Source organism: Notolabrus celidotus, chromosome 15 (assembly GCF_009762535.1).
Source record: "Notolabrus celidotus isolate fNotCel1 chromosome 15, fNotCel1.pri, whole genome shotgun sequence".
NCBI lineage: Eukaryota > Metazoa > Chordata > Actinopteri > Labriformes > Labridae > Notolabrus > Notolabrus celidotus.
Window position 1 is genome coordinate 4,160,580 of NC_048286.1, and position 22,963 is coordinate 4,183,542.

Genomic DNA, 22,963 nt, shown 5'->3' on the forward strand with positions numbered 1-22,963 from the left:
TAAAACGGGCAACATTTATATTTTCCATACCATGATCACATCTGACCCTTAAGGGCAAGCCAAAGTCCTGTACTCCTCCGAGAAATAATGACAAGACAGTTGAGGCTCTGTTGTTGGACAAGCACCGTAAGTATATAATAGTCCGGCTGAAGCCATCCACACAGCCATGAAAGACCATACGCCACCTGACCAGCTTGTGGTTGCCATCAAAATGCCTGTTGGGAAGAAAATATATACTTAAAGAAAAATAAATATATATATCTATATCTATATAGATATATATATACATATATATGTGTGATGCACACACACACACACACATACATATGTATAGATGTACTTGTTTTCCTTATACAAAACATATACGTACCATAATTGGTTAGGGGCTTGAACACTATAGACTCTTCGACGTATAGCAAGACGACGTCTAAATGATCGCCCAATAGGGTCCACTTGATGCAGGCTCTGTCTAACCCGCCAGCGCTGAATCCTCAAGCCACGTGATCTGAGGCTTCCAAGAATGTATGCTTCGCCTGCATTTGGAGTGTTCTGTAGTATATTAGTTACAACTGTGTCCAGGTCTTGAGTTGACAATACACAATACATTAATGGCTCAACTCCCAGTCTTTGTCTGTGTCTGTACAGTGTTCTTCGACTAATTCCAAAGCATGATGCAATTCTCTGCCATGACATACCGATGGACACACAGTGAGAAATCTGTTCAGTGGCTATGCTGTATCTGGGCCGTCCTGGATTGCCAGTCAAGATTGTTGGAGGTGTCAAATTTGTGGTCACTTCAGTGGATCTCTGTCTGGCCTCATGTTCATGCAGCAAGTTGCGAAAGCATCTATACAATGATCCTAGAAGGTTACTGACATCCCTATCATCACACACAGCTAGAAATGCGGATAGAGTTTGAGTATGCTCATTAAGCTCTCTATAAAGCCTCTCCTGTTGGAAATTGTCAGCCTCCTCTCTTTGCAGCCTCTCAATGCATTGCAGAGCACTAGTAAAAAAAACGACAACATCCTCCTCATTGCCTCTCACTTCAAAAAATAAAGCTTGGACTTGAAAAACAAAGAATATCAGATGAACATACATTGTGGTTGAAGCCTAGGCTGAAGTACTTCAAACTCAGCAAAAGCACATGCAATTCCCTGTGTGGAGTCTTCCTGTTTCTGTCAGATGACAGGAAGGCCTTCCTGTTGACCAGTAAACAGTACTGTATTCAGTATTGGAATGTTAAAGTTCACAATTCTATATCAGAGTATTGCAGTAGTGTATAAGAGCATTTCAGTAGTGTATGTGAGAGTATTTCACTAGTGTGTGTGAGAGCGTTTCAGTAGTGTATGTGAGAGTATTTCAGTAGTGTGTGTGAGAGTATTTCACTAGTGTGTGTGAGAGTATTTCAGTAGTGTGTGTGAGAGCATTTCACTAGTGTGTGTGAGAGCATTTCACTAGTGTGTGTGAGAGTATTTCACTAGTGTGTGTGAGAGCATTTCACTAGTGTGTGTGAGAGCATTTCACTAGTGTGTGTGAGAGTATTTCACTAGTGTGTGTGAGAGCATTTCACTAGTGTGTGTGAGAGCATTTCAGTAGTGTGTGTGAGAGTATTTCACTAGTGTGTGTGAGAGTATTTCAGTAGTGTGTGTGAGAGTATTTCAGTAGTGTGTGTGAGAGCATTTCACTAGTGTGTGTGAGAGCATTTCAGTAGTGTGTGTGAGAGTGTTTCAGTAGTGTATATAAGAGCGTTTCAGTAGTGTGTGTGAGAGGCAATTCTGAATAATGTCCCTGACGGCCCCTCATATCATGAAGTCTCTGCTGTCCTGACTGAGTGTGTTCTGCTCACAGCAGCAAACACACCACAGGCTTTAAGCCTTGTTGATCTGTTTTCCTGTTAAACCCACAGAGAAAAGGGTGTGAAGTGCGTCTCTCAACTTCTCTTTTCAGCTCTATTTTAATACTACTGATCTGATAACAGAGTTTGTTTGGCACTTTGTCAAGGAAGCTGATTTAATGGTAAAGAATCCATAAAAGGATTATAGAATAGAGTAACCATCGTCTGGTTCATCAAAAGCTTCAGGCTTCTTTAAATTCTCTTTAAAAATCTGCACAAATTTATTGTTTCAATCTCTCTCTTTAGAGTCACTGTTTTTATTTTAGTTGGGCAAAAGTATCTGAAAAAAAAAAGGATTAGATTTAAAGAAAGAGAGGGATAAAGAAACTTAACACAGCTCAAACCACGCCCCTTTATCTTGCAGCCTGCCGTTAATACATCAATAATACATCCTCAAACTGTTGATGGTGTTACATGTGTTTTATTTTTAAGAGACTAAAAAAAAGTTAAAATAAGTTCATAGTTGTTCCTACCTTCTGCTTCCACGCAGACCAGCAGTCCCAGAATCACAAAGATGGACATCATGAAGTCTCTGCTGTCCTGACTGAGTGTGTGTTCTGCTCACAGCAGCAAACACACCACAGTGTTTATTCCTGTCAAACCCACACAGTGTGAGAGTGAGTTTATACACTGATGACATGAACATGATGTGGTTGTCTTCTCTACTCTCTATGTGAATTCTTCAGGTCTGATGATAAAGTTAATTTGTCTCTTTGTTTAGGATTTGAAAGTACAAATCCATGAAAGGGTTAAAACCAACAAACTAATATTTTAATACATTTTAATTAAAATCAGCACAAATGTTGTGTTTTATTAATGTTTTTAATAACGGCAATGTTTTCACTTTTTTTGGACTAAAGTTCAGTTAAGTACACTAAGGTAACTCAAGACAAGGAGATTTTGAAAGACAAGTTATTGATCTGAAGGAACAACTACAAGAAGGAAAAAAACACACTTCTATTAGCTCATTCAGGTTTTGCCTTTAGATGTGTCTCTACGCCTCGTATTCTAAGCGCTTCCTGTTTGGTCATGGGCCTGTATTTAACATCATTATGTATGTGTGCTACATGTTGGTACCTGCGGTAAACTGTGACGGCTTAAAACAAAGAAAATGTCACAAGCTAATGTTTCTCTACAGAGTGATCACTCTGGGCTCCCTGTCTTTTTAAAATTTACTTTTCAATTATGGTATTAGAATTAAAGTGTGTTTGTGAAGTGCATCACTGAGACGTGTTGTGTCCCAGATTTATATATTCATTTAAGAGATGTAACCAGAGTTTTGGGTCACTCATTTTTTGTTTATATTATTATTACAGGTGCATGATACATATCAATAAAGGAATTATTAATGAAAAACATCTTTTTGTTACAGTACTGTAAATAAAACCACACAAAGATTTACATTCAAATAAAGTTTGATTATAATCACGTCATGTTTTACAGATGAAAATACAAACTCAATATATTTGAAGCGTCATGAAGATGTCGATTCAATTTCTTGTTGATTTAGCTCCACCAACTGTGAATAAGAAGAACAGCATGAAATCAGAGACAGGGATGTGAACAGCGCCCCCTGCTGACTCTCACATGTACAATATGAACAAACAGGAACTGTGTCATCACAGATTGCTCTACAGTGCTGTGTGTGGTCAAAGTTTCCACAGGGTACATTCAGCTTTACAGTCCTCCATGTTTATTTCCTCTTCTTGACGTTCTCTATGATGTGAACACTGATGACTGCACACACCATGAAGACCAGACCAGAAGAGATCACAATTATCTTCACTGTGCACACAGAGATATTATTGAAATAACTCAGAGGACCTGAAAAAAAAAGAATAAACCAAACTTCAAATTTTGTGAGATTTTCTGCAAATTGTCTTAGAGTCTTACCAGGGTCCTTCTTACAAAAAGCTTCAATCTTTATGACGTCCTCTGTCCTGCTGACCTCGTTCTTATGGACACAGGTGATGGAGTTGTTCTGCAGGTAGACATTGAGAGAGGCTCCAGGTGTGGTAAACTCTGCTCTCTCTCCTCTCTCATCAGAGCAGGTTGGGTCGTCACATGTGAAAGTCCTGCTGATGAGAGAGTCCTGAGTGCTGCAAGTCACTGTGAGGTTAGAGGAGTCTGAGCTGCAGGAGTTCACTGTCAGCTTCACTGGAGACACTGGATCTGTGACAAACAGAACAAGTGTGAGGAGTTTGGAAACCAGGAAGTATTTTGTTTTAATATTTGGAAGGTTCAGAAACTTACCCAGAACTGTGACCTTGTATTCAGCTAGAACTTTGGGATTGTCTCCAGAAACACGAGCTCTGTAATCTCCACGATCACTCTTTGTCACAGTCCTCAACAGTAAGGACTGATTCTGAACGCCAGCTTTTCCTGAATAATACCTGAAAATAGTTACTCTACCAGTATCATCAAGTCTTGCAATATCTTTCTTGTTATTGACAGTCCATATGAAAAGATCAGCCTCTCCTAGAGTAACAGCTTCTTTGACATCCAGAAGTAAATCCTTTCCGGTCTGCACAAACACAGGAGTCACTACAACAAAGAGAAATATCAAAGTCATCAGTACAGTTGAGTCAGAGTGAAGTCAGAGTGAATGCTGTTGTAGCTCTGTGTATGTTGTGTTTATTACTGAAAGGAAACTGTTTGCTGATGTTCTCCCTGTGTCAACGACTAAGTGATACTGAAATATCACAAAGTTGAACTGTGATTACTTAAAAGTTACTCCCCTCATCAAGCTAACATGGATCTATGAGTGTGGGATTTATTAACAGCCAACTGTTCTCTATTAAGATAAGTGTATCAATGTGATACACTGAGACGTAGATGTTAGCATCTTAAGCTCCTTTTTTAAAGATATACCCTTTAGCATCAGTTTCCTCTTCCTCTCTAACACACGGTGAATGAGGACTGCTTTTCTTTCCTCTAAATATCCCCTTGATGTTTGTAGAGTACGTAATTGAAATAGCTCACAGCTCCATGACTTCTGCAGAAAGCAGTGGGGGTAGTGAGCACCCCTGTCGTGTCCCACACTGAAGGGTAAAACATGATGAGTGTATATCATTTGTTCTACCTGAGGTCAAAGGATTGGTGTACAACAGTGTGACCCAGGAAATAAAAGTATCACCAAAACCTTAAACTGATGAAGAACAATAAACAGGAAGCCTCATATCACACGATCAGAATCCTTTTGAGCATCCAGGGAGAAACAAACATGTTTCTAAAGTGTTTATATTAACTTTTCTTTCTTGTGTTTTAAACGCGTGCTGCTGTTCTTTTTGTTGAGGTTCATTTTATATCTAATCTTTGTGAAGTCAAAATAATACATCATCAAACTGTTGGTGGTGTTACATGTGTTTTATTTTTAAGAGACTAAAAAAAAGTTAAAATAAGTTCATAGTTGTTCCTACCTTCTGCGTCCACGCAGACCAGCAGTCCCAGAATCACAAAGATGGACATCATGAAGTCTCTGCTGTCCTGACTGAGTGTGTTCTGCTCACAGCAGCAAACACACCACAGGCTTTGAGCCTTGTTGATCTGTTTTCCTGTTAAACCCACAGAGAAAAGGATGTGAAGTGCGTCTCTCAACTTCTCTTTTCAGCTCTAATACTACTGATCTGATAACAGAGTTTGTTTGGCACTTTGTCAAGGAAGCTGATTTAATGGTAAAGAATCCATAAAAGGATTATAGAATAGAGTAACTGTCTGGTTCATCAAAAGCTTCAAGCTTTTTTAAATTCTCTTTAAAAATCTGCACAAATTTTCTGTTTCAATCTCTCTCTTTAGAGTCACTGCTTTTATTTTAGTTGGGCAAAAGTATCTGAAAAAAAAAAAGGATTAGATTTAAAGAAAGAGAGGGATAAAGAAACTTAACACAGCTCAAACCACTCCCCTTTATCTTGCAGCCTGCCGTTAATACATCGATAATACATCATCAAACTGTTGGTGGTGTTACATGTGTTTTATTTTTAAGAGACTAAAAAAAAGTTAAAATAAGTTCATAGTTGTTCCTATCTTCTGCGTCCACACAGACCAGCAGTCCCAGAATCACAAAGATGGACATCATGAAGTCTCTGCTGTCCTGACTGAGTGTGTTCTGCTCACAGCAGCAAACACACCACAGTGTTTATTCCTGTCAAACCCACACAGTGTGAGAGTGAGTTTATACACTGACATGAACATGATGTGGTCGTCTTCTCTACTCTCTATTTGAATTCTTCAGGTCTGATGATAAAGTTAATTTGTCTCTTTGTTTAGGACTTGAAAGTACAAATCCATGAAAGGGTTAAAACCAACAAACTAATATTTTAATACATTTTAATTAAAATCAGCACAAATGTTGTGTCTTATTCAATTTTTTAATAACGGCAATGTTTTCACTGTTTTTTAGACCAAAGTTCAGTTAAGTACACTAAGGTAACTCAAGACAAGGAGTTTTTGTGAACACTTTGTGGAATCTTGATTAATATCCTCTATTATAATCATGCATTTTCTTTAAATATAATGATGTTTTTCTTATTATGCTCATGTATTCTTCTTTTAACAATTATATTCATATGTTTTCCATTTTATATGTTTTATTGAAGAAACCAGCAAATAGTAAGGCATAAGGCCAGAGATCTGTGCAGATCTCTGAATAAAGGTGAGACTGAGGTCAGAGACCCAGCTTCTGCAAATTCAATGCAGGTTCAGCCCGGATGTGGTTAATTCATCTATTTATAAGTGGTTTTGCAAAGACCGAGAACCAACCCTAGCCTCATATTGCAGTTGAATGTAAGCGAAGGGGATTTTTGGTAACTATGCCAAACGCTTTGTGTTAGATAAAAGAGCCGACGTACGCTTTTAAGAATTGTTGATATGTGCTTTTGATAACCACACATGTCGTAAGATGAATAGGATATGTGCAGACGTGTGCTTTTTGTAAACCACTAGACTGAGGAAATGTCTCTGTTGTTTCCAGGGTACGATGTTCACCTGACAAGACCCTTTGCTCACCCTTGATTGCAACTCACCCACACCTGTTACCCCCCCCCCCCTCCTTTCTCCCCCTCCCTTCGTTCTTCCTTACGTATGAACAACTGTATTAAGGTCACACGTACACATGTTTCCCCCCTCCCTTTCTCCTCCCTTATGTTTGAAGAACTATAAAGTATTGAGCATCTCTGTCATTCAGCGGAGAACTTCAGATGCTCTTGAGTATGCTGTAACTTCTCTCTCATGCTGCATGAATAAACTTTGTGTGTAAACTTTGATACTGAGTTCGCAGCCTCATTTCTGGTCACTGCTCCGCTGGACGATCGCCTCACGGCTGGGTCACCCTACCACAACTTGAACTCAACTTTATTTATAAAGCACCTTTCATACATACAAGCAGAAACACAGAGAGACAGAAAACAACAGAAACTGTAAAATAATAAAAGACAAAAATAGATACAATACTAAAAAATAAAATCAAAACAGTTAAATTAATAAAATAAGTTAGGGTAATAAAACAACATTAACAATAAGTTAAAGTGAAAAAGATCAGATAAATAAAAGAAATAAATAGATAAATAAACACATAAGATAAATAATGTCGTTAAAACAAAGATTAGAATAATAATGCAGTCCAGGGTTTAAAATAAATGACTCCACATTAAAATCCAGATTAAAAAGGTAAGTCTGAAGTTAACTTTTAAAAACACTCAGAGAACTCGCCGTCTTAATGTCCAGAGGCAGAGTTCAGAGTTCAGGGGCATAAAAACAGAAAGCTCTATCTCTTTGTGTGAAACACACGAGGAACATTTGAGAGAGTCTGACCGAGCACTCATCACGGTGTGTGTGTGTGTGTGTGTGTGTGTGTGTGTGTGTGTGTGTGTGTGTGTGTGTGTGTGTGTCGCTCCACAGAGAAATCTTTCAGCACTTTACTTTGTTGTCAGAAAGCCAAATCATGTTGATGCTGTTCGTGGACGCACCAAAGAACTGATGGCGTTTCTTGTCTGAATGGTGCAGAGCTGGCAGAATCATGACTGAACAGTCGGTTTCAACTTCAGACGTTGCAAGTCCTCCCGTGGTCGTGAGTATTCCACTTTGCAGTCTGCACACACATACATGGTGAGCTTTAGATGCTAAAAACAATGCTAGCAGCGTCCTTCAGGGCCAGCTACACGAGAGGGAAAGGATAAAAGAAGTGATCAGAGCGTCCTAACAGCTACAAAGTTTTTGTTCTGATAAAACATCAATAAACCCACAGGTCCAAACTAAAAGTAGAATTTAAAATTGATCACTTTCTCCATTCTCCTAGTTTTCTTGAACCACAGTAACAATGAACATTCACTCTGCTCCTCTCAGAGACTCAAGAAGTGAAGAAGCTTCATGGTTTGAGTCATCTAACTAAAGATCTGATGTTGTTCACTTTTAAAAACAGGATTAAGAATTCTTCCAGCGGTTCAGAGAGTCAAGGTGAATTGATGGTGAACCTTTGGGAGGTATTGGTGGATGATTGGACATCATGAAGGGATATCATCTGGTGTCAGTGTTTTATTGTGTCTGTGGAGGAATATGGTTTTATGATACTTCAAGCTGTGTACTGTGATTACATTGGAATTGGCCTTCAGGATCTGCATGCAGGAAGAAAGATTACAAAGCTCAACTCTGTATTTTAAAATATGAAACACTGATTGCTTTTTATTCTGACCAACTTTACACCAAATAAAAAAAAGAAGGACAAACATTTCATATCAAACTGCTGACAGCAAAGTATCAAAGGTCAAAGTCCAACCACAGAGAACACACCCTGACTGTTACCGCTCTCAAAAACGGAGAACTCCTCCTCCTGTCCTCGATACAAGGAACTCTGATCCACCAAGATAACTCTCTGTTCGTCATTCACTGCAGCAAGTCCACGAGAGCAGATCGCTGTCATCCATCAGAGCTCAGACACTGTTTCTATCCAGAGAAAGAGGAACTCTTTGACCGTCACTGAGTGGAGACATGGATCAGAACCAGCTGGACCAAGAGACTGGACTCCAAGCTGCTCCTGCTGATCACTGCTATGCTGGACCTGAAGATGTGGCCTGTGATGTCTGCACCGGGAGGAAACTGAGAGCCTGTAAAGCCCAAGATCCACAGGATGCGTCGCGTTACGTTACGGCTGCGCCGCGCACGTCGCAGCAAATAGGTTCCCATTCAAGTCAATGCTCTAGAGTCCACAGGGCGCGCTGCGGCGCGTCTCAGCTCCGTCTCTGGAGCGTTCCGCCGCGCCGCTCTGCCAGAGATACGCAGGGAGTCTATTTTCGCCGCTCCCCGCGCCCAGCACGCGTCAATCGACACAGAAATGATCGAACTATCCCGGAAGTCAGGCACGAGGATCGTATGCAACATCCGCTCACTTTCAAAATAAACACCATGTGCAAACACAAGATCGTAAATTTCACCACTTCTTCAACATTACGTCATAACCTGTGGCATCGGGCCAGACGTCAGTCTCAAAAGATATCCGACACCATGGACGAGGAAAAGTTTATACTGTGTTGTTCTCGCGCGTTTTGGAGTTCTCGAGGGATCTTGAGTTTCCTGCTCCGGAGTGCGCGCCGCTCCAAACACGCATCCTATGGACCAGGGCGAAAGCCCCGGGACGGAGCAGAGCCGTGTCGCAGCCGTAACGCGGCGCACACGCATCCTGTGGACTCCCCGAGTAAGTCCTGTCTGCAGTGTCTGGCTTCTTACTGTGAGAAACACCTTCAGCCTCATTTTAAAGCAGCTCCATTGAAGAAACACAAGCTTGTGGAGCCCTTCAAGAAGCTCCAGGAGAGCGTCTGCTCTCGTCATGATGAGGTGATGAAGATGTTCTGCCGTACTGATCAGCAGTCTATCTGTTATCTCTGCTCTGTGGACGAACATAAAGGACACGACACAGTCTCAGCTGCAGCAGAAAGGACTGAGAGGCAGAGAGAGCTTGAGGGGACTCGACTAAACATCCAGCAGAGAATCCAGGACAGTGAGAAAGATGTGAAGCTGCTTCAACAGGAGGTGGAGGTTATCAACGGCTCCGCTGATAAAGCAGTGGAGCACAGTGAGGAGATGTTCACTGAGCTGATCCGTCTCATGGAGAAAAGACGCTCTGATGTGAAGCAGCAGGTCAGATCCCAGCAGGAAACTGAAGTGAGTCGAGTCAAAGAGCTTCAGGAGAAGCTGGAGCAGGAGATCACTGAGCTGAAGAGGAGAGACGCTGAGCTGCAGAAGCTGTTACACACAGAGGACCACAACCAGTTTCTACAGGACTACCCCTCACTGTCAGGACTCAGTGGATCTACACACTCATCCAGCATCAAGATCCGTCCTCTGAGGTACTTTGAGGATGTGACAGCGGCTGTGTCAGGAGTCAGAGATAAACTACAGGACGTTCTGAGAGAGGGATGGACAAACATCTCACAGACAGGGACTGAAGTGGATGTTTTACTGTCACAACCAGAACCAGAGCCCAAGACCAGAGCTGAGTTCTTAAAATACTCACGTGACATCACACTGGATCCAAACACAGTGAACACACGGCTGTTATTATCTGATGGGAACAGAAAAGTAACATTTACATTCCAACCTCAGTCTTATTCTAGTCACCCAGACAGATTCACTGGTTGGTTTCAGGTCCTGAGTAGAGAGAGTCTGACTGGAAGTTGTTACTGGGAGGTGGAGCTCAGAGGAATAGTTTTTGTAGCAGTTGCATACAAGAATGTCAGCAGAGCAGGGAGGTCATGTGAATGTTTGTTTGGACTCAATGACAAATCTTGGTCTTTATATTGTTTCAACAACAGTTATTACTTTTTGTTCAACCAAGTGGAGACTCCTGTCTCAGGTCCTCAGTCCTCCAGAGTAGGAGTGTACCTGGATCACAGAGCAGGTATTCTGTCCTTCTACAGCATCTCTGAAACCATGACTCTCCTCCACAGAGTCCAGACCACATTCACTCAGCCTCTACATGCTGGACTCTGTGTTTATTATTCTGGATCAGCTGAGTTGTGTCGGCTGGAATAGACAGAAGTCATTTCAGGGACAGTGGGTTCACTTCTGTGTTTGAATTCTTCAACTTGATTTTATTCCTGTTTGTTGCTGAGAGCTGATTGTTGTCAGCTGTCAATCAAACTTGGTGGGCGGGACTTTGACATCTTCTCCTTTGTTGTTGTAACTGTTATTTACCATGAAATGGATCAAATACCAATGAATGAACAATCCACCAATATCTATATCTAGGTTCAGGAGGAGGACGGGGAGCAAAGCTCCACCACAACTGTATATTGCTTAGCACTTTGTACGTTGCTTAGCGCCGCTCAAGTGGCTGCTTGTTGCAGCAGCTCTCTCTTCGTTGTTCTTTTCTTCATATCTGTTTAGTTCTCTTTGTATTTGGAGCCTGTCAGGACTTTTAATGACTCATTTGTTGGCCATAGACACCAAACTGGCTACGTTTACAGTGGTGTTTTTACTATTTTTGTTCCTGTGTGTGTCTTGAGATCCTGTGTAACCACGGTAACATTGTTTACATATGAGATCAGCTGTTAGCATCCCGTAGCATGTTGATGCTAAACGATGCTAGGCCCAATGTTCCCTGTGAGCACGCACACGCACACACACACACACACACACACACACACACACACACACACACACACACACACACAGGCTAACAGGAAGTTATCATACTGTGCCAGCAGCTCAATTATGCTTAAAGAATGATCATTATCCATCAAACCTAGTGTCTGAATGGCAGATCTAAATATAATGTCACATCTAACAGTCTCTTCAGAAGTGCTTTGTTGTTTTCAATTTCTGTGTCCATCAGTTTTTGTTGCTGGCTGTCAATTCCAGAGGTCTCTGAGACAGAGTGATGTAGATATTTCCAGTGGCAATATTTGTGTCCACTGTGGAGACATTTTTGTGGGCCATAGCCCAGAGTCACTGTAACAGATGTTCAGATGTCAGACTGCTGCTCTGACCCACTCTGCTCGGGCAGCGGACCCTCGTCCTCCTTACCATAACTTTCACTCTTCTTCCCGTCTCTCTCTCCCTGTGACTGGAGCTGGTGGTCACAGCCCCTCCCCCTCCGTGTTCATGAGTACAGCTCTCTCTCTCTCTCTCTCTCTCTCTCTCTCTCTCTCTCTCTCTCTCTCCTCCTGAGCAACAAGCCTCACCTGTGTCACCTGTCATCTACAAGCTGCAGCTGAGTCTCTCCTCCCATCTCTCAGACTGAGCTGTGAGAGGAGGTTTGGTTTTAGACGAGCTAACGGTCATTTAAGCTAACGGTCATTTCAGCTAACGGACATTTAAGCTAACGGTCATTTCAGCTAACGGTCATTTAAGCTACGCTGAATCTGCTCGTCATCGCCTGATCTCTGTGTTTATCTGTTTTACCTGGTGCAGGATTATCCTGGGTCACTTTGTTTTCCACTTCACATCATTCTACAAAATGTGCCCATAAATTCACATCCACCCATCTTTTCATTTCTCTTTCTCTTTTCTCTCGTCGTGTTTGTGCCCCTGATTTCTGGCACAGGGGTTAGCAGGAGGGGGCGGGGTTTGTGGGAAAACATTTGAATGCATGGCTATGATGGGCCAAACCATTTTTACATGAAGGGAGAGTAAAATTGTTTTTGCCCATTATGTCACGTAAAATTAGGAAAATAAAACAAGGAAAGCTTCATACGGGACTCAAATTTTACACTTTTAAAAAGGAATAAAATATATTTTTAAAAAATATTTCAGAAAATATTTTCCCTGTCACAGGGCCCAGTTCTTGGCCCCCCTTTGACCAAGGACCAGGGCTAACTGACCTGGAAAAAATCTCTGATTATATCTGATTATGAATATATCTGATTTAAAGATACTTTACTCATTTAAAAAAGATGTATTGATTTAAATATGTTATTGATTTAAAGATGAATGATTGATTTAAAGATGAATGATTGATTTAAAGATGATTTATTGATTTAAAGATTTTATGGATTGAAATATGAATTATTGATTTAAAGGTGATTTATTGATTCAAAGTTTATGTTATTAAATAGTTGCACTCCCGAGGTTCTTGTACCTTTTTCAAAACCTCCCTGTTTTTTTACCACTGTATTTCTTTAAACAACTGGATTCAGTTATGCTCCCATTTGTTTGGGCAAATAAACCCCCTCACATCTCTAAAGCCCATCTACAGAAGGATGTAAGCAGGGGTGACCTTGGCCTTGCTGTATTTAGATATTATTACTGGGCTGCAAATGCAAGGGCTCTCACTTTTTGGCAGTGGGGCTTTCCTGGTGATGACTGGCCTACTGGTTGCCAACTTTGGTTAAAAATAGAATCCGTGTCAGTTTTTGGGAACCTCTCTTCCGTTGCTGCTCTTTTCTAGACTACAGCCTTCCTGTACATTGCTAGGCCATAACTTCATTCTCAACAACTCCCTGAAGATTTTAAATCAGCTGAAGAAAGTATTTGGACTAATTAGTGTCTCCGTACATACCCCCATAGCATACAACCATTTGTTCAAACCAGCACATATGGACAAGAAATTTCTAGAATGGAGGGAAAGAGGACTGTGCTGCATTGGAGATCTTTACATAGATAATAAGTTTGCTTCATTTCCTCAGCTCCAAACTAAATTTCATCTTCCTCAGTCTCATTTCTACCACTACCTTCAAGTCAGGCATTTTGTACGAGAGTGTATTCCAGAATTCACACTCAAACCAAAAAATCTTGTTTTTTATGATTTACTTCTCTCACAGCCAAATTCTAAACATTTAATCTCTTGCCTTGTCAACGCTTTTGAGGAGCCAGTGACGGCCGGTCATCTTAGGGAGGCCTGGGCTGAAGAGTTAGGTGTTCATGTGTCTGATGAGTTATGGGAGGAGGGCCTGTCCAACATTTAGAGTTGTTCAATCAACTCCAGATATAGATTAATCCAATATAAAGTTTTACACAGACTACATTACTCTAAAAATAAGCTAAGTAAGATTTATGAAGCAGTCTCTCCCATGTGTGACAGATGTGGCACAGCAGAGGGATCACTAGCACACTTGTTCTAGCAATGTCCTGTGCTTGGTAAGTTCTGGTCTAACATATTTCATTGGTTTTCCCTCTCCCCCCATCAGAAACAGGCCCTTAATACAGGCATGGTTGCAGCAAAATGATTAATATTACTTAATATATTGTTACACACTTGGACACAAAAAGTGATTTTCCAGGCGTGCATGGGTTGTTTGTTGTAGTTTACTCACTCACACAATTATTCAACAGGTACAAGTACAACAGCGCAGCTTAGCTGCGTACAGCATAACATTTTCAGTCCGTTCTCTCAACTGCGCATGTGCACGTGCGCATCCCCAAAAGGCCCAAAACTGCTCCAAAGCTGCCCCAAACTGCCTGCTTGAGCCTTGCTCCTCCTTATTACACATTACACATAGGGATAACACTCAAATGCCTGTGTACCTGAATACTGCACAATTATTCATTAAGACAGATTATGTATACAATGACAAAATAACAAAAATAAACATTAGAGTGGGGGGGTGCCAGCGTCCCTATCAATGCTTGACATTATTATAGGTCCCACAATATTACTTACTTACTATGTTACTTTTTGTTTGTTTTTCTCAAAGTAAGTAATGGTTATTAGACCATGGAATCTTTTGGAAGCTGGGGCAGCCTTCCTTTCTTTAGTAGATGTTGCTATTGTTAGCATCTGAGGACAATCTGGATCCTTTAGATCTGCAAAACCCTGTCTGTTATTTTTCATGGTGTCTTGTGTCTATTGTGTGTGTGTATATGTTGAGAAAACAAAAAAATCCCAAATAAAATATATAAAAAAAAAGAAAAAGATGATGTTATTGATTTAAAGATGATTTATTGATTTAAAGGTGATTTGTTGATGTTTCAGCGTAGGCAAAAGAAAAGATGACTTTTTGTGCTTTTCAGATCTTTGTCAGTCATCAGTTTTTTCTAGAGGTGTAATATTGAGTCTTCTTTTGTTCATTACTAATATTTTGCACTTATAGTTCACATTAATAAGTTATTACGTTCAAAATCATGTCAAACGTTCATCAGCAGCAGGATTATGGTGATAAAGGGAAGCGTCTGCAGCGTCTGCTGTGAACACGATCAAGTCCAGCTTGACAAAAGAGCAAAGATACTGATGAAGGGAAACAGGTGATAGATTGAAAGAGATCTGTTGGACTGAAGGAGAGTGGAAATGAAATGTAACTCTGATAACAAAGTCAATCTCCAAAGCATCTGTTCTAGGAAGAGTTTATCTCCTGAAATCTGAAATGACAAGTGTTTGAAAATGAGAAGTGAGCTCTGTTTGAAACAACAAACAAACTCTCTCAAAGCACTCCTCTTCCTGAACCAGAGCTGGATAACCCCTCCCTCTTCTTCCTGCTCCCAAACACAGCCAGCTCCACTCTGAGCAAACACTTCCTGGTTCCCTCCCCTCTCTACAGTTTGAAGATGGGTGGAACCAACAAGAGCTCATTTATGAAGAAATGAAACTCAGTCAGTCACTGGTACTGAGAGTTGAAATGGCGCAGAAAGGAGTTCAGCCATACCGAGAAACCTTCTCTTGTTCCATCTGTCTGGACCTACCGAAGGATCCGGTGACTGTTCCCTGTGGACACAGCTACTGCAAGAACTGTATTAAAGCCCACTGGGATACAGAGGATGAGAAGAGAGACTACAGCTGCCCTCAGTGTAGGCAGACCTTCACACGGAGGCCTGTCCTGGGGAAAAACACCATGTTAGCAGATTTAGTGGAGGAGCTGAAGAAGACTGGACTCCAAGCTGCTCCTTCTGATCACTGCTATGCTGGACCTGAAGATGTGGCCTGTGACGTCTGCACCGGGAGGAAACTGAGAGCCAGTAAGTCCTGTCTGCAGTGTCTGGCTTCTTACTGTGAGAAACACCTTCAGCCTCATTTTGAAATACGGGTCTTTAAGAAACACAAGCTGGTGGAGCCTTCCAAGAAGCTCCCGGAGAACGTCTGCTCTCGTCATGATGAGGTGATGAAGATGTTCTGCCATACTGATCAGCAGTTTATCTGTTATCTCTGCTCTGTGGATGAACATAAAGGCCACGACACAGTCTCAGCTGCAGCAGAAAGGACTGAGAGGCAGAGAGAGCTCAAGGGGACTCGACTAAACATCCAGCAGAGAATCCAGGACAGAGAGAAAGATGTGAAGCTGCTTCAACAGGAGGTGGAGGTTATCAACGGCTCCGCTGATAAAGCAGTGGAGCACAGTGAGGAGATGTTCACTGAGCTGATCCGTCTCATGGAGAAAAGACGCTCTGATGTGAAGCAGCAGGTCAGATCCCAGCAGGAAACTGAAGTGAGTCGAGTCAAAGAGCTTCAGGAGAAGCTGGAGCAGGAGATCACTGAGCTGAAGAGGAGAGATGCTGAGCTGCAGAAGCTGTCACACACAGAGGACCACAACCAGTTTCTACAGGACTACCCCTCACTGTCAGGACTCAGTGGATCTACACACTCATGCAGCATCAAGACCCGTCCTCTGAGTTACTTTGAGGATGTGACAGCAGCTGTGTCAGGAGTCAGAGATAAACTACAGGACGTTCTGAGAGAGGGATGGACAAACATCTCACAGACAGGGACTGAAGTGAATGTTTTACTGTCACAACCAAGACCAGAACCAGAGCCAAAGACCAGAGCTGAGTTCTTAAAATACTCACGTGACATCACACTGGATCCAAACACAGCATACACAAAGCTGTTATTATCTGATGGGAACAGAAAAGCAACGTATACGTTTCAAGTTCAGTCTTATTCTAGTCACCCAGACAGATTCACTGATTGGTTTCAGGTCCTGAGTAGAGAGGGTCTGACTGGACGTTGTTACTGGGAGGTGGAGCGGAGAGGAGGAGTTTTTGTAGCAGTCGCATACAAGAATATCAGCAGAGCAGGGAGCTCACTTGAATGTTTGTTTGGACGCAATGACAAATCTTGGTCTTTATATTGTGACAACACCAGATATTACTTTTTGTTCAACCAAGTGGAGACTCCTGTCTCAGGTCCTCAGTCCTCCAGAGTAGGAGTGTGCCTGGATCACAGAGCAGGTACTCTGTCCTTCTACAGCGTCTCTAAAACCATGACTCTCCTCCACAGAGTCCAGACCACATTCACTCAGCCTCTACATGCTGGACTCTGTGTTTATTATTCTGGATCAGCTGAGTTGTGTAGGCTGGAATAGACAGAAGTCATTTCAGGGACAGTGGGTTCACTTCTGTGTTTGAATTCTTCAACTTGATTTTTATTCCTGTTTGTTGCTGAGAGCTGATTGTTGTCAGCTGTCAATCAAACTTGGTGGGCGGGACTTTGACATCTTCTCCTTTGTTGTTGTAACTGTTATTTACCATGAAATGGATCAAATACCAATGAATGAACAATCCACCAATATCTATATCTAGGTTCAGGAGGAGGACGGGGAGCAAAACTCCACCATGACTGTATATTGCTTAGCACTTTGTACGTTGCTTAACGCCGCTGGAGTGGCTGCTTGTTGCAGCAGCTCTCTCTTCGTTGTTCTTTTTTCGATTTTTGTTCATATCTGTTTAGTTCTCTTTGTATTTGGAGCCTGTCAGGACTTTTAATGACTCATTTGTTGGCCATAGACACCAAACTGGCTACGTTTACAGTGGTGTTTTTACTATTTTTGTTCCTGTGTGTGTCTGGAGATCCTGTGTAACCACGGTAACATTGTTTACATATGAGATCAGCTGTTAGCATCCCGTAGCATGTTGATGCTAAACAATGCTAGGCCCAATGTTCCCTGTGAGCTGAGGAGAAGGAGGCAAAGACGACGTGCTGGTACTGAGGTGCAAGCTAAAAAAGACGACATGGACCTGTCCTGCCACACACCGTTATGGGGAATGTAAGATCTATCTACGATAAGGTGGACGAGCTAACCCAGCACCAGAGGGAATACTGGCAGAGTAGCATCATGCTAACAGAGCTAACACTGGACATGAACGCCACATTGAAAGGATTTCACCTGCTGTGGGCGGACAGGATACAGGAGAGCAAGACTGAACGAACTGGGGAAGAAGACCAGCTCAGTCCTGGACCCTGTGGAGGTGGTGGCTGACAGGAGGATTATGGCCAAGCTGTCGTCTTTGATGGACATTTCTTTCCTACATATATTCTTGCTAAATTCATGTCCTGAACACCTTCTTGTTTGCTGCTGTAACTCCATGAATTTCTCCACTGTGGGACGAATAAAGGAGTATCTTATCTTATCTTATCTTATATGGCAACAATGAAAAGATTCATTCACAGTTCAGAACAGTGTGAATTTGAACTTTGAGCTTTTTTCCTTTTTAAAGCCCCAAAAAAGAACAAAGACATAAACAATGATAAAATAATAACACTTGCTATTAACAAATGTCCTTAACTTGTGTGTTTGTTCAGAGCTCTGTTTGAATTTGAAATGACCAGTAAAACTCAACATCAGTTCATCTGTCCACTCTTGTGTTTTTTCTTCTGGACCCGGGTACTAATAGGATTCATTTCTTGAATCCTTCTTTCTTCTTCTTCAGTTGTAAAGATGCAGCTCTCTTTGTAAAGTGTGTTAAAGTTCAGTTCAGTGGAGTCAAAAGGTTTGGAGTTCAGTCAGCTCTGTTTCTTTCTCCTTCACTTTGTTAGTTAGTGCGGTGCTGAATGAAGCTAAGAAGAGACACACACACACACACACACACACACACACACACACACACACACACACACACACACACACACACACACACACACACACACACACACACACACACACAGGCTAACAGGAAGTTATCATACTGTGCCAGCAGCTCAATTATGCTTAAAGAATGATCATTATCTATCAAACCTAGTGTCTGAATGGCAGATCTAAATATAATGTCACATCTAACAGTCTCTTCAGAAGTGCTTTGTTATTTTCAATTTCTGTGTCCATCAGTTTTTGTTGCTGGCTGTCAATTCCAGAGGTCTCTGAGACAGAGTGATGTAGATATTTCCAGTGGCAATATTTGTGTCCACTGTGGAGACATTTTTGTGGGCCATAGCCCAGAGTCACTGTAACAGATGTTCAGATGTCAGACTGCTGCTCTGACCCGCTCTGCTCGGGCAGCGGACCCTCGTCCTCCTTACCATAACTTTCACTCTTCTCCCCGTCTCTCTCTCCCTGTGACTGGAGCTGGTGGTCACAGCCCCTCCCCCTCCGTGTTCATGTGTACAGCTCTCTCTCTCTCTCTCTCTCTCTCTCTCTCTCTCTCTCTCTCTCTCTCTCTCTCTCCTCCTGAGCAACAAGCCTCACCTGTGTCACCTGTCATCTACAAGCTGCAGCTGAGTCTCTCCTCCCATCTCTCAGACTGAGCTGTGAGAGGAGGTTTGGTTTTAGACGAGCTAACGGTCATTTAAGCTAACTGTCATTTAAGCTAACCGTCATTTAAGCTAACCATCATTTAAGCTAACAGTCATTTAAGCTAACAGTCATTTAAGCTAACGGTCATTTAAGCTAACGGTCATTTAAGCTAACGGTCATTTAAGCTAGGCTGAATCTGCTCGTCATCGCCTGATCTCTGTGTTTATCTGTTTTACCTGGTGCAGGATTATCCTGGGTCACTTTGTTTTCCACTTCACATCATTCTAAAAAATGTGCCCATAAATTCACATCCACCCATCTTTTCATTTCTCTTTCTCTTTTCTCTCGTAGTGTTTGTGCTCCTGATTTCTGGCACAGGGGTTAGCAGGAGGGGGGCGGGGTTAGCAGGAGGGGGGCGGGGTTAGTGGGATAACATTTGAATGCATGGCTATGATGGGCCGAACCATTTTTACATGAAGGGAGAGTAAAATTGTTTTTGATCACTATGTCACGTAAAAATAGGAAAATAAAACAAGGAAAGCTTCTAAAGGGGCTCAAATATTACACTTTTAAAGAGGAATGAAATACATTAAAAAAAAAAATTCAGAAAATATTTTCACTGTCACAGGGCCCAGTTCTTGGCCCCCTTCTGACCAAGGACCAGGGCCAACTGACCCGGAAAATATCTCTGATTATATCTGATTATGAATATATCTGATTTAAAGATACTTTACTAATTTAAAGATGAATGTATTGATTTAAAGATGAATTATTGATTTAAAGATGAATTATTGACCTGCCTTTATCACCACAAAGGGCAGTATCTGCCGTGAACACGCTGCCATCTGGTGGATCTTCACTGTCATCAGCACCAACTGAGATTAAATAAAAGCCTTTATGAGGATCAGACATGATCTCATATATCTGTTCTACACTTACAGGACCAAGTTTTCAAATCAAGTCCAGCTTGACAAAATAGCAAAGATACTGATGAAGGGAAACAGGTGATAGATTGAAAGAGATCTGTTGGACTGAAGGAGAGTGGAAATGAAATGTAACTCTGACAACAAAGTTAATCTCCAAAGCATCTGTTCTAAGAAGAGTTTATCTCCTGAAATCTGAAATGACAAGTGTTTGAAAATGAGAAGTGAGCTCTGTTTGAAACAACAAACAAACTCTCTCAAAGCACTCCTCTTCCTGAACCAGAGCTGGATAACCCCTCCCTCTTCTTCCTGCTCTCAAACACAGCCAGCTCCACTCACAAGAGCACACACTTCCTGGTTCCCTCCCCTCTAGATCTACAGTTTGAAGATGGGTGGAACCAACAAGAGCTGACATTCAGAGCTCTGACACATGACATGTAGATCAGAGCTCAGACTAGATTCATTTATGAGGAAGTGAAACTCAGACGGACGTTGTTACTGAGAGTTGAAATGGCACAGAAAGGAGTTCAGCCGGACCGAGAGAGACTCTGCTGTTCCATCTGTCTGGATCTACTGAAGGATCCGGTGACTGTTCCCTGTGGACACAGCTACTGCATGAAGTGTATTAAAACCCACTGGGATAAAGAGGATGAGAAGAGAGACTACAGTTGGCCTCAGTGTAGGAAGACCTTCACATCGAGGCCTGTCCTGGGGAAAAACACCATGTTAGCAGATTTAGTGGAGGAGCTGAAGAAGACTGGACTCCAAGCTGCTCCTGCTGATCACTGCTATGCTGGACCTGAAGATGTGACCTGTGACGTCTGCACCGGGAGGAAACTGAGAGCCAGTAAGTCCTGTCTGTTCTGTTTGATCTCTTTTTGTGAGAAACACCTTCAGCCTCATCTTGAATTACCGGTCTATAAGAAACACAAGCTGGTGGAGCCCTCCAAGAAGCTCCAGGAGAACGTCTGCTCTCGTCATGATGAGGTGATGAAGATGTTCTGCCATACTGATCAGCAGTCTATCTGTTATCTCTGCTCTGTGGACGAACATAAAGGACACGACACAGTCTCAGCTGCAGCAGAAAGGACTGAGAGGCAGAGAGAGCTCGAGGGGACTCGACTAAACATCCAGCAGAGAATCCAGGACAGAGAGAAAGATGTGAAGCTGCTTCAACAGGAGGTGGAGGCTATCAACGGCTCCGCTGATCAAGCAGTGGAGCACAGTGAGGAGATGTTCACTGAGCTGATCCGTCTCATGGAGAAAAGACGCTCTGATGTGAAGCAGCAGGTCAGATCCCAGCAGGAAACTGAAGTGAGTCGAGTCAAAGAGCTTCAGGAGAAGCTGGAGCAGGAGATCACTGAGCTGAAGAGGAGAGACGCTGAGCTGCAGAAGCTGTCACACACAGAGGACCACAACCAGTTTCTACAGGACTACCCCTCACTGTCAGGACTCAGTGGATCTACACACTCATGCAGCATCAAGACCCGTCCTCTGAGGTACTTTGACGATGTGACAGCAGCTGTGTCAGGAGTCAGAGATAAACTACAGGACGTTCTGAGAGAGGGATGGACAAACATCTCACAGACAGGGACTGAAGTGGATGTTTTACTGTCACAACCAGAACCAGAGCCCAAGAACAGAGCTGAGTTCTTAAAATACTCATGTGACATCACACTGAATCCAAACACAGTGAACACACGGCTGTTATTATCTGATGGGAACAGAAAAGTAACATTTACATTCCAACCTCAGTCTTATTCTAGTCACCCAGACAGATTCACAGATTGGACTCAGGTCCTGAGTAGAGAGAGTCTGACTGGACGTTGTTACTGGGAGGTGGAGCGGGGAGGAGGAGTTTTTGTAGCAGTCGCATACAAGAATATCAGCAGAGCAGGGAGGTCAGATGAATGTTTGTTTGGACACAATGACAAATCTTGGTCTTTAGATTGTAACAACATCAGTTATTACTTTTGGTTCAACAAAGTGGAGACTCCTGTCTCAGGTCCTCAGTCCTCCAAAGTAGGAGTGTACCTGGATCACAGAGCAGGTATTCTGTCCTTCTACAGCGTCTCTGAAACCATGACTCTCCTCCACAGAGTCCAGACCACATTCACTCAGCCTCTACATGCTGGACTCTATGTTTATTCTTTTGGATCAGCTGAGTTGTGTAGCGTGAAATAGACAGAAGTCATGTCACAGAAAAAGTCTGAGATCTTTGAGTTCATGAAAAATGGGAGCAAAAACAAAAGTGTTGCATTTATATTTTGTTCAGTGTAAATAAAGATGAGTTGAGTTGTATACCTGCTTGTCTCATTGTCTTGTTGGCTCCTGTATCTACCTGTTGTTAAATAAGCTCCTCTGTCATGGTTGGCATTTTGGGCTCAAACCTCCTGGTGCTTCAAATCAGTTATCTGTTTCTGCTTGCTGGAAATACTGATGCCTACACCCTCTCACCTCCAAACCTCAGGATCTTTCTGTCTGTGAACTGCACAACTTCTTCCAGAATATCTTCAACAGGTAACAGTTTTCAGTGTTTTTGTTACGTCACAACAATATCCGGTCTGTCACGGAGTCAGAGCTCGGAGCTTGTTCAGCCCATAGACTGTATAAAATACAACTCAAACCCTCCTCCGTTTTTCATTACCTGCACACGTGTGCTAACAAGGAGCTTAGGAGGGAGGCATGCTAGTTGTAGGCTGTCTTAATAAACACAGAGGTCGGTTTTACTCCCCACGTCTGCAGATTTGAAGATCTAGTGAAGGATTTTTATTTTT

The 22,963-nt window shown here is 42.2% G+C and overlaps 4 protein-coding genes across 4 annotated transcripts; 3 read left to right on the top strand and 1 right to left on the bottom strand.

Annotated features, from left to right (window-relative positions):
- Positions 1–3,233: 3,233 nt before the first annotated feature.
- LOC117826322 lies at positions 3,234–5,458 on the bottom strand. Its single transcript, XM_034702290.1, has 4 exons — positions 5,317–5,458; positions 4,151–4,441; positions 3,791–4,069; positions 3,234–3,721 (listed from the first exon to the last, which is right to left on the bottom strand). The coding sequence occupies exons 1-4, from the start codon at positions 5,366–5,368 to the stop codon at positions 3,591–3,593; spliced, it is 753 nt and encodes a 250-aa protein (XP_034558181.1). The 5' UTR covers positions 5,369–5,458; the 3' UTR covers positions 3,234–3,590.
- Positions 5,459–8,878: 3,420 nt separating this feature from the next.
- Positions 8,879–11,198, top strand: LOC117826631 (tripartite motif-containing protein 16-like). Its single transcript, XM_034702832.1, has 2 exons — positions 8,879–8,996; positions 9,648–11,198. The coding sequence occupies exons 1-2, from the start codon at positions 8,879–8,881 to the stop codon at positions 10,916–10,918; spliced, it is 1,389 nt and encodes a 462-aa protein (XP_034558723.1). The 3' UTR covers positions 10,919–11,198.
- Positions 11,199–15,426: 4,228 nt separating this feature from the next.
- Positions 15,427–17,487, top strand: LOC117826250 (tripartite motif-containing protein 16-like). Its single transcript, XM_034702187.1, has one exon. It carries the CDS (start codon positions 15,439–15,441, stop codon positions 17,116–17,118), a length of 1,680 nt encoding a protein of 559 aa, XP_034558078.1. The 5' UTR covers positions 15,427–15,438; the 3' UTR covers positions 17,119–17,487.
- Positions 17,488–20,579: 3,092 nt separating this feature from the next.
- On the top strand, positions 20,580–22,492 carry LOC117826237 (tripartite motif-containing protein 16-like). The gene has a single exon (XM_034702169.1). The coding sequence runs from the start codon at positions 20,697–20,699 to the stop codon at positions 22,368–22,370; it is 1,674 nt and encodes a 557-aa protein (XP_034558060.1). The 5' UTR covers positions 20,580–20,696; the 3' UTR covers positions 22,371–22,492.
- The last annotated feature ends 471 nt before the right edge of the window (positions 22,493–22,963 follow it).